The sequence below is a fragment of the Acartia tonsa genome, chromosome 2 (genome assembly GCF_053477335.1).
Source record: "Acartia tonsa isolate MP-2025a chromosome 2, ASM5347733v1, whole genome shotgun sequence".
Taxonomy (NCBI): domain Eukaryota; kingdom Metazoa; phylum Arthropoda; class Copepoda; order Calanoida; family Acartiidae; genus Acartia; species Acartia tonsa.
In genome coordinates this window covers 36,188,784-36,201,174 of record NC_137261.1, presented here as the reverse complement: position 1 = coordinate 36,201,174, position 12,391 = coordinate 36,188,784, and the positions used below count along the sequence as shown (strand labels likewise).

Below are 12,391 nucleotides of genomic sequence, written 5' to 3'. Positions count from 1 at the left end.
CTAGCATCGTTGAAAAAAGTTGCGAAGTATAAGAAAGCCTATGCAGTCCTGGGAGACAAGTGAAGCTTCAATGGGTTCAGTTGTTGGCAAGATCTTAACAGACTAAAATCAGAACACTCTCACTGCTTTATAAATGGAGAGTATGTAATCTATCCGGTAAAAACAGTTTCCAACAAATCACAACCTTATATCATATTTTATAACGACTAGAATTGTAAGATTGCAAGAGAAGGAAAAAACGACCTACAGAAATGCTCCATTAAAACAAACAAAAGTTATGGTAGAAACAAAAGAAATAAAGAAAAATAAGCTAGCATTAATCTTCATTTCAAAGCTTACAAGACAAATATAATATTTTCTTTAGCTTAAGATTAATTTAGATTTTGCGATCAGGGTTAAGTCAACTTCTATATGTCAATGAATATTAAAAGTATAGATCCTTAGCTGGACCAATACAGTTGGAACAATTAGATCGCATTATTGGTCAGAAAGCGTACACATTTTTAGAAAAAAACAGATATTTTTTCATATCTTTTATGAGTTTGATTATTAGAATAAAACACTTGATGGGGGATGGGTTAAATAACTAAATGTTCCCATCCAAAGGACCTTGTGCCGAATCTCAATCGGTCTTTAAAAAACAACCAATAATGTCGAGAATATTAACACAGCCAAGTAACAGAAAACATTTGCTAGCAGAAAAAAAGGTCCTTTAAAAAAGAAGTCAGATATTTACTATAGATGTTTGATTGAACATCTAGGTCAAATAATCAATCTATATTATAGCTAAAGTTTCTCATTTGAAATTAGATTTAGTTACCGGCTAATATTGCAAAAAATAAAAGTATTGTAATTTAATGAAACTACCTGATTTGGAAAAAGGATTTTCTCTAATCTCACATGTCTCGCCAAAGAAACCGAATCCAAAGCAGAAGCTCCATATTGTGCCAAGAATACCCTTCTCCAGCATGCCTGCCTCCATCTCTTCCTGGATAGTCACAAGATAAGTTCAGCAGTTGGTTCATCGTTTAATTTATTCTATTTTTTATTCTTTAGCAAAGCATTAATTACTCCTCTTGTAACTAAATTATGTTATTTCTACATTGGATGTTTATTAGAGTTGTTTAGACTTTAGAATAGTATTTAACAAAATTTGATTATATGTAGGTGCTCTTTTCTAACTTTTCGTAAATCTTTTTAAAAACTTTTTTTTAATGACTTTAAGACAATAATGCGTTGAATATCATTCTAATAACCATCCTTTGCCTAAAAGCATAATTTTAATAACATTATAATATTTTACACACAATAGGATCTAATTAATAAACTAAATTGTTTTAATAGGTTACAGGGATATGGGTAATCAAACAATTTAAACTTTTTTGGTGGGTAAAAATACTTTATGACCTTTTTTTTTTCATTTACTTTTTGTTCTTAAAGATTAGATAATGTTTTTTATTATAAACAAATTAAGAAATGTAATATAAATACACTTTGTTGCTCCCTTCATACAAAAACACAAATAATGGGGGAATTAGTTTAGGAAATAAAATAAATAATATAAAAAACAATAATATGCTAGAAATAATTTAGATGCTGTTTTCAAATCATCCTTTTGATTGGTTTTAATAAAATTAATTTCTTACATATTTAGTAATTCCAAAATCAAAGAAATAAATATTTAAATATTGTAGTTACTATTTATGCTTAAACAAATTCAAATTAAGATTTGATAAATTTTAGGTCATAAAATATTATAAATGAGGTTGGGGAAACTCAACAGCATTACCTTACACACAACACAATTACAATTCACACTGGTCTAGAATCTAAAAGAAGTTTGGGGTAGGATTTACGAAAAATAGGAACATTTTAAAAAAAGTTTTGATATTTAAGAAAATTAAGTTGACATTTTTTGCTTAACAAATTACTTGAATAAAAATGTTAAAAGCTTAAAATATGGCCTATCACACTATTTTCTTCAAATGATTATCTGATTTCATACCCAGCTAACAGCCATATATTTAAAATTTTAAAATATTTCTTTTTTTGGCTATAATCCTACTACATATATACTTCTTTTGTAATCTAGGAGAGTGTGATTTAAAAGGAATAATGCATAGACAATTAAAAGAAACTCATATCTTCCTAATCTACACATTTATTTAATACAAATTATACCAGAAACCACATATTCAAATGCATATCCTATCCTTACAGAAAAGTAACAGGATCTCTGTGCGTCGGTCTGTGTGTACCGAGGAATCCATCTAACCACTGAACCGATATGGTTCTCCTTTTAAGTGTAGCTTCCCATAGGTCATGGGAAGGTTTATAGCATTTGTGGGACAAGAAATCACAACTAAAAAAGAAATAAAAAAAAAAATATTTTAAATTGCGGCTTTTGAAAATAGAAATGCTAGAATAGGTCAGGCTTTTTTTGACTTCAAACTTACGATTTTGGCCTTAAAACTATTTTTTTTAAAAATAATATAATTTGGTGTGCCCTAATTTTGATAACAAAGTGTTATCTTTTATTATATAATATTAAGATACAATCCATAAGATTTGTTAGAATCTATGAAAACTTACATAAATACAAATAAGTTAAACATAAAACATTAATATTACTAAATGAGGATACTAAATACCATACCTTGTATTTTTCCGGAATTTCATTCTACGATAACAAATTGATTTTAATTCTATTCAAGAATATCATGAGTTATTTACTCTTCTTGGCGATTTGGACACAAATAGACCATCATCAAAAAGTATTTTTGATCAAGGGCGTCCATTTTTTGCGTGCAGTAGGATAAAAAATGAGCTAATTTATAAAGACGACAGCGAATTTTTTGGATGTATTTATAGATTTTAGGGTGAGGCTCCGCCCCCAGTAAAAAATAAGTCCTTGGACGTCCTTGTTGTAGTAGGTTTTTTAGGTTAGGTTTGTCTAAATAAATGTTAGCTAAACAAGAATAAGGATTGAGACTGTTTGAGGCCAAATCACCAAAATACTAGATGTATTTTATATATATTTTTTAATCTATATGTATGTATATTACAAATATTTCATACAGATTTAATGAGAGTCTGTCTAGTCAATTACAAAACTACCAATTTCAATATAAGAGTAAAGCTTTTTGAAGTACAAGTTTAAAAATGTCTCTACACAAAAAAAGTAAGAACATATAATACAAGGTGTTGGGCTTAAAATAAAACAGTATCCTTTAGAAAGCGAAGCTTTTCTATAATTATGGTCGGTTGATAGATCTGTAATGGTTAGCTCTTTTCCTTAATTTAGACATGTTAGAATTGTCATATCGATCTAAATGAGTACATGATTATTTCTAATAACAATTAAGGTATCCTCTATAATCGTTACTAGAAAGTAAATACGTCAATTTAGAATATGCTGATTTTTAACTTTTTGACAACATTTTTTTTGTATGAAATAATTATCCTATGCATCTGATTTTTGGATAATCATTCCTAGGACATCAAATACAGGGTGCGGCACATAAATCGAGACATTTTTTAAACGGCCATGGCGCGAAAACTATTTGACCAATCAGGACGTTTGACCCCTCTATAGAAAGCTTAGGTAATGACCTTTTAGCACAAAAAAATCTTTGGACGAAGATAGACGTGTACACCGAGCTGGCCAAGCATATGTTCAACAAGGCAGATTCCAAATGCGCCGGTGGTTTAATGCGCAAAATCACAAAAAGCAGGGTCCGACAGGGAAGGAGTTGGAATCTTGACCCAAAATTTTGTGGGTGTCATAGGCTCATTGAGACACACATTTTGCCGTATTTAAATCCATTTTATGTATTATATTATAAGCGAAAAATCTTTAAAATCCAATCCTAAAAATAAAAGTATGTCCTTATACAGTATCTTTTATTAACGCCATTTTGCAAACATTTACCATAATTTTGTTTAGACTTACAAATAATGTTTTGCTTATCAAGTTCTGGCACTGCACAAGAGTTATTGTTTGTTTTTCGATCCACGTGATTTTAGAGCTTTGATTTTCAGGTTGTTGCTATCTTTGTTTATTTTGTTGCACATCTATGTATTTAGTAGATAATTAAAGAGTAGATTAACGACAAATAAAGTAGTCTGGATATTCTGAAACTATTTTCAATTTTGTGTAAAGTTTATTGACAAGTTTTTATTTCACTAGTTTAACATCTGGCAAAGTTCTCAAGTGTGCATATCTATGTAAAATTTCAAAGCTTTTATTGATATGAAATACAAGAAGGAATTTTAAAAACTTTTACAGGTGGAAAAATGAAATATTTGATTCTATTAAAAATTTGGCCAAAAGTTTTCTGTTGGTAAGAATATTATATTTTATCTATTTTTGAGTTAAAAATACCGATTTTGAATTGTAGAAAAGTATGCAATAAACAGTGCTGGTGTGCATTGAAATTCTATCCTTTGGCATGTGAACCAGTTGCCTTACCATGGAATTTAAGTCCATAAGATCTTTTATTTACCAAATTGTAATTTGAGTTTTTCCTTCATATTTTACAAATTTTAATTGACCAATACGATATTAATGTAAAAAATAAATAGTGTTGGTACATTTCCTACAGTCCAAAGTTAGCAACTAATCTACTAATCTAAGTGTAGATTACCTTTTAAGGAGATAAAAATTTTCATCCTTCCACCCGTTTTTCATTATTTGTAAAAGAACAATTTGCTCAATTTTGCGAAATCAAATATCAACGTTGCAAAAAAGTTTTCTTATTTGGATTGGCAGTTAGAAAAAGTTTTTGAATTGCGTATGGTACAAGTTTACTTTTTAAAAACTTTGAAAACATTTTAATTAAGATTGTATGGCAAAATCTTTAATTCTGCAAGCGAAGCATAAAGTTCAATAAAGCCATATATAAAGGATCCAATAGTACAATTGCGAATTTAACCGATTTAAACTACTTGTATATGTGACATGGGTGTATAGTATGTGTATATTTAAAAAAGCTTAGAAATTAAAATGATTAAAAAATTTAATGTATTATTTACATTAGTAAACAAAACTAAATTTAGGTCTACTAAGAAACCTTTTCTGTACTTGTAACGCTTAGAATAGCTATTCGTCGTTTAACTTATATTTTTGCGCTTATATTTTTTTATTCATATATTATCATGCCTAATAGTAATCATGGCTTTACTTTATTGTCAATTAAAAAACTAATGACAAAGAAGGTGGGGATCCCGTTTAATATTTTTACATTTTACTATTTATTATTCACTTCGTCTGTTAAACGTTACCATTCTTGTTTAGAAAAGAACTTTTAGATAATAAAAAGATTACCTTATCATCTTGTTCAATGTTTTCAAGATTTAGATTACTTTCTGTAGAACCAGAATCAAACTAAAAATATAGTCAATAAAATAACATGTTGCCTGATGTGTATTTATCGAAAAGCTTGCTAATGACAGAATCGATATGGTTCTCCAATACAGTGAAGCTTCTTATAGGCCCAGAAATAAATATGGAGCAGAAATCTCCCTTAAAAAAGCCTTTCTTTTAATTTAAAAGATATTTTTTTTGGGGAAAAATAAACTTTGATGTTACTCCAGAATCGAGGAAAATATTTTCTCGTATTCATTCGAATCCGGTGGATAGGAACCGGTTCTCATCCATACGAAAAAACTATGTCTAGCATCGTATTATATCCAGTTTTCTACGAATATAGAAATGTACAATCATAAAATTAAAACCAGTTTTTTTAGCCGGTGCCTCCGGTACCTCGGGGCTAAAAAAACTAGTTTTAATCCTATAATTGTACATTATATATCCGCGGAAAGCCGTTTATAATACGATACGAGAAATAACTATTTTTTTTTTATCGATTATATACCATTTTATATGAATCAATGATATGTCTATGGAAGATAAAAAATTACCTGTTTAGTGTACACATGTGCAAAGAGAATCCAACACATAAAGAATAATGTCCATGGATATACTGCTAATGTAGATCTAGGAACATTTTAATGTTATATTTAAATATTTGTTTAAAATCCTAAAAAACTGATATTATTACCTTATGTTTAATTCATAATTAAAGTTTGTTTACAGAGGCCCATAAATGACTTGTGATTATTGTATGGCGCTCTTGGTTGAAGTTATTGAATATTACATTCTTTTTTAAATTTAAACTCAAAATTATAAAGGGTGTTTTAATTCAATGGAACAAAAGTATTGCTTTATTTAACCCACTTACAATTGACAGAAATTAATGATTAATATAATATTTACTTTATTGACGTTGGGCATCTTGAATCAGGTAAAAATATTTCATGATTTTCGACAAAAATAACTTAAAAACCATATTTCAAAAGTGCCTTATTTTCGAAGAATAATAGACAATGGCCAATTTTAGAGTGTGAAAAAATGCGTAAATTTTAAAAATTCAAACTGATTTGCTTAATTGTGTTAATCGTAGAAAAATAATACCATCATAAGCTTTAGTTTTAGGAACTATAAGTAACATTTTTGTTCAAATTGTAATTTAGGAGCTAAATTGAAAAAATATGAGAAAGTTTTAAGTCAGTTGGACTATTTTACCACGAAGCTTCTGTACTATAGGTAGCATAACAGTTTTCTACTATTAACACAAGCCAAGTAGTTTGAACTTTATCACACCCTTAATATTGGCCATTGTCTATTAATCTTCAAAAATAATGCGCTTTCGAAAAACTGTTTTTTGTCCCACGTCAATAAAGAGAAAATGAGATATTGATTAATAACTTCTGGCAATGGTAAGTGGGTTAAATAAAGCAATACTTGTGTTCCATTAAATAAAAACACCCTGTTTTTTTGAATTTGTGGAAAAGATGGAGAAAAACTAATTAGAATAAAAACTCTATAAGATAAAATGTACCTGTGTCCTAAAGATTGTATAGAGCAGAAAGCAACTTCACTATTTGTTGAATTTGAAGCCACCGCATACCCATTTCTAACCACCGATATAGACTGGTACACGAATCAAAATATGTTTTATCTTTAGGGTACGTCTTCGGTCTTTGGGCCATAGAGTTTCCTATGAATAAATGTTAACATCAAAAATTGGTTTGGTCTATAAAACACAACTTATTAAGAAAGCAGGTGACAACAAAAAAAATAGTTCAAATTGGAATAGAATATAATTATTATCTGTTGAGCTCTACTTCTTAAAGTAAAATATAGGCTAGGAAAAAATCCTTTAAGTAATTACACCAGAGAGGAAGGGGACATTGGGCTCTTTATGGCGTTCTTTAAATCGTTGACTAACAGCTTTGAAATTTTTAAAAGTTCTGACACTTTACAAGTGTTATTGTTCGTTTGCCATTCATTGTGATTTTAGATCTTCGCTTTTATGGATGTTGTCGTCTTTGCTTTTAAGAAATACATTAAAATTTTCTTAATTCATTCTTACAACGAAGTGTAAAATTTATTATTCTCAATTTATACTTTACTCTAAAAAACTTTTCATTCATGTTGGGGATTAATTGAAGATATGATCCATAATATCGATGATATACAAAATTAGATTGAACTTATAGGTTAAATGTTTGGACACTAATAGTTTGGAACAAAAAATCACAACTCAATAAAAGTATCCGAAGTTTTATAGCCAATAGATAAGAAAACGTGGTAAATCATAATGGGTATCAGTCATAGGCGTCCAAGGGGGGGGGGTAATGGGGCGATTACCCCCCCCCCCCCCCAAACGAATTTGGGGGTGCCGTAGGCACCCCCAAAATTTTTTTCATTTTAACCCCCCCATTTAGAATTTACCCCCCCCAAAATAGAAAATCTCTAACAAAAAAAATTTTTGCGCGCTTCGCGCGCATTTTTAACACTAAATTTTTGATAAAATTTAAATTACCCCCCCCAAAAAATTTTACCCCGGGGGTAAATTTTGGGGGGGGGTAAACAAATTTTACCCCTGCCAACAGATTTCAGGGGGGTAATTACCCCCCCCAAGCAAATTTTACCCCCGGGATAAAAATTTTGGGGGGGGTAAAAAAAATTTGCGGCGCTTTGCGCGCCATTTTACCCCCCCAAAACCGAATTACCCCCCCCTTAAAAAAATTTTACCCCCCCCAAAATAAAAAGCTTGGACGCCCCTGGTATCAGTGTAATTTACATTTTTTATGCCAGTACTTCTCCTGGGTTAATGGATACATTAAAAAATAAAACATATTGTTTCATCATTGGAAAATGATAAAAGTTTCAAGCTTCGATTTATCTTATTTTAGTTATGTGGTTGAAAATTCTTTATTTCACTTAAATAGATTGTACAAACCATTTTCCTTTCAATAATAAAAGTTTATCCTTTTTATTCATCATCCAGCTGACTTGAACCTAGCTTCTTAGGGCTCTAAAGTCGAAGTAGGAGAGAGATTAAAACCACCCCAAGACTTAAATCTAATAATAAAATAGCCTAAAACCTGAGATCTACATACAGCTTAGATTTGTTCTGTGGTTAGTAAAATCTTAACGGCAAACATAAAACTATTTTACTACTTGATATAATAGGATTACAATATGACAAAATATCTAATTCATGTAAAAAGGACTTGTGGAAAGAAATAAATTCAACCTCACAACTTTATTACGAGACCAATCCATAAATCTTATAAGAAAAATGATTTGTCAATAAGATTGGTTTACACTATCCAAATATCGATTCTATAATTAAATGAAAAACTTTTCTTGTTGCTCTTTTTTGCTGTAATTTTTGGACTCACCATGTGGGGAATTTCTGCTAAAGTAATATGCTGATAATGCTAAAAAATCTAGAACATTATTTCTATATTTTATAGAAAATTAACAAATGAAAACTCAATTTTTTTGCCTTACTATGTAAATTTAAATTAAAAAATATAAATTCTATAAAAAATAGATATTAGATTGATTAAATAAGTAAAAAATGAGTCTTTGATAAAAAAATCTTTCAGCATGAACAAAAATGAATATTGAATTACAATAGAACAATTTCCTTCTTTTATTCCATCATGAATAATTTAGGATTGGTCTTTTCAACTTTAGGATTTCATGCTTAAACATTTCTTTTTAATATTAAGAAAAGTTTAATACAAAATTTGGCAGTACAACATATTTGAATTATTATTTTCCTCAGATTAAATACATTTCTTTCTGTATTTTAGCTGTTTAATTTATTGCTTACAAATGTTCTTTTACATGGTATAATATAGGGTATATACAAAACAAAAATATATAAAGTATACAAGGCTCTAAATTAGTAGTGTCCACAGGATTTTAGAGTTTGGGGGTGAATACAACCTCCTAATTGTCCACCCTTTACATAATTAACATTCTCAAAAGTAAAATAGGTTCCATTTACTGGTAATTTTAAAACCCCCTTATACACGCCTCTACTTTCAATAAAGCTTAAAACTTGTTATATTTGGACGAAATTATGAATTTACCCTAATTATAGCGTAGCTGTGCTACTAATAATATATGTTTGATTTCCTTGACAAAAACTGCACTTATTAGATTGGCTGCACACAGGTTTGCAACAAGAAAACTGTAGGTCACGTTCAGCAACCCATCCCATTCTCTAAATACATTGAGGAAATAATTAAACAAGAACAATTATTTCAAAGTTAAAGTAAAGCTGATATTTTTTAAAAAATTCACAGAATAAATATTTAAAATGAGGGAGAACTATTAAAAAAGTGTAGCGACAAACTTTTTGGAAAACATTATTTTGGAGGTCCCGACTCCCAAGGACTATACAAATGAAGAGAAAGCATTCATAAAATATTTTTCAGTTACTAAAAGGGCATAAAGAATGTACAAATTTTTACCTTTTTGAATTAAAATTAGTGCTATTCAAATTTTAAACAATATAAATATTGCATAAAATAAAAAGATATATTTTATGAAATTTCATACAAGGTGAATCTATTTCAATATCAAACAAGACAATGTTTACTTTATTTCATCGCAAAATTTTAATAAAAATAACATTACAAAATATATTGCAATTTTTAATATGAAATTTAAACATTAAATTTTACATAATCTAATTATTTAGATTAATGATTTTCAAATTTAAATTTTATCTTAAATAATACCAAATTCGTCCTAGTTTATAATATCATATTTTTATTTTACCACAATTAATTATCAATATGGCTTAAATGCATTAGCCAGTAATAAGATCGTCCATAAAATGTCAGACTGTCAAACAGACACACAGACAGACATACCGACTGAAAGACAAACCGACATCCTGCTTAGTATACCTCTCTGGAATTATGTTTACCTTGGTGATTAGCCACCACACTGATGAGTGGTACAGTTAGGGAGTTGAATCCATTTTTATAGAAGCAGAAATATAATCTATGATTATGGTTTCGACCCTCTAAAACTGTAATCTACCCTTCCACTTTCCCCTCTCTTGGTGAAGATATCTTCAACGCCGATACGATTTTTGAAATATAAGATTCCACTTTTGTCTCTCTTGTTGAAGATATCTTCACCAAGAGAGGCAAAAGTGGAATCTTAAATTTCAAAAATCGTATAGGCGTTGAAGATATCTTCACCAAGAGAGGGGAAAGTGCAATCTTACATTTCAAAAATCGTATCGGCGTTGAAGATATCTTCACCAAGAGAAGGGAAAGTAGAATCTTATATTTCAAAAATCGTATCGGCGTTGAAGATATCTTCACCAAGAGAGGGGAAAGTGGAAGGGTAGATTACAGTTTTAGAGGGTCGAAACCATAATCATAGATTATATTTCTGCTTCTATAAAAATGGATTCAACTCCCTAACTGTGGTAGTTAAATATCCAGTATGACTATGAGACCTTCCTTAGACATATAGGTATACAGACATACGGACAGACAGTACGGATACCTCTCTGGAATCATGTTTACCTGAGTGATGTAATAACAACTAGATTAGCCACGACACTGATGAGTGCTAGTGACATATCTAGTATGACTATGAGACCTCCCTCAGTCATCTTGTCCATATTCTCGAGTATCTCAAGCATCCTATAATAAAAAATTGCCAAAAAAGCGCTTCTATAGCAACAAGGGGAGTTAAGGCAGTAAAATAGCTTAAAACTATTCCCGGACTTGTGTTCAGCTTTATAAACCTTAAGAGGTTCAGTGTTTAGTTAACCTAACAAAAGATTAACAGAAATATGTTTCTTTAAAATACACCTACATAACTAAAACAAAATAAACCTATTTCTGAAATGTCAGATTTGTGAATTTAGTTTTAGTGTAAAATAGTCTGTTAAAGGTTTCCTGGTCTTAAAATATACACTCGTCATGTAATGTCCACATTGCTTTTCATAACTAAAGCCTTAAATGTTATGTAATTTTCTTCTTCAAATTCTTATACTTTTTTGTTGAAAAAAGCTTTTAAAAAGATTAATAGTAGATCAAGATGCCGTTAACTTGAATATGTGTTGCATCTCAGGAATATAGGGATAGTCAGACTAATCTTTTTATGAATATTTTCAATTTCATACCCATATTATTTTGTATTTGCTTATTGTATAGAGGATCCTAATACATTTTATTCTAAAGTTTCATAGCTGTACCATTTTGTAGTTCATCTTGAAGATTTTGAAAATTATTTTTCTTTTAAATATACCTAAATCCCTGCAAGTGAATTTAACACTTTCTACATAATGGTTTTCATGATGTTGAAAATGAATTTGTGTTTACTCAATGCCATGCGAAATTAAGGCAATTTATAAACTTTTAACCTAATGTCATTCTCGTAACAGGCATGCAAGCTTTCAACATTTGATTTAACGCTTCTATAATTCTATTGTAGTGAATCTATTCTATGATATATTTGTGTAGGTCGGTTGTTACGCTAACGGAATTTTACACATGTAGTCTATCTACCTATTTATCTATTACCCACAAAACTTTTAGTGGTGCATGTATGTGGCACCCCCATGGTGGGGATATTTTTTTTGGGAGGGAGGGGTCTAATTTATTTTCTACGGGGCAGGGATCACTTAACATTGGACATTCCTGCTAACCCCAATATCTTTCAAGACTCGAATACTCTAGCAACTGCCCCCATTTTAAATTTTTTCATTTCCTTCAAAAAATTTTATTTGAATAGATTCCTTCTTTTTCATTCCCTTTATTCCAGGCAACCTTAAGCCACATTCCCAATCATAAATGATCTTAATGGATAAGACAATGGCCAATAAATTAATTAGTTAAAAAGTTTGGACGCTGTTAGTTTTTGATGAAGCCTATAAAAGTACAATACCTCGTCACCCTATTAAAAATGTAGATTCTTTTACTTACTTTTGGCTGTTTTTCTGTTTTTATTCTGAATTACAACTGAGTTTCAAAAGAAGGCATCTTTAAAATATCT

The 12,391-nt window shown here is 29.8% G+C and overlaps 1 protein-coding gene across 2 annotated transcripts in view; it reads right to left on the bottom strand.

The window, feature by feature from the left end:
- The window catches only part of LOC145311697 (uncharacterized), a 53,156-nt gene extending 40,765 nt beyond the window's left edge, over window positions 1–12,391 (bottom strand). Inside the window, exons 1-8 of one of the 2 annotated variants that reach the window (XM_080150665.1) lie at window positions 12,322–12,391; window positions 10,915–11,034; window positions 9,505–9,590; window positions 6,903–6,996; window positions 5,923–5,998; window positions 5,327–5,386; window positions 2,657–2,680; window positions 868–988 (exon numbers count right to left, since the gene is read on the bottom strand). In XM_080150665.1, the coding sequence (XP_080006791.1) occupies window positions 868–988; window positions 2,657–2,680; window positions 5,327–5,386; window positions 5,923–5,998; window positions 6,903–6,996; window positions 9,505–9,590; window positions 10,915–11,033 (580 nt within the window). In that variant the 5' untranslated portion in view covers window position 11,034; window positions 12,322–12,391. The remainder of the gene's footprint in view (window positions 1–867; window positions 989–2,656; window positions 2,681–5,326; window positions 5,387–5,922; window positions 5,999–6,902; window positions 6,997–9,504; window positions 9,591–10,914; window positions 11,035–12,321) is intronic. The other variant, XM_080150666.1, reaches the window with a different exon arrangement.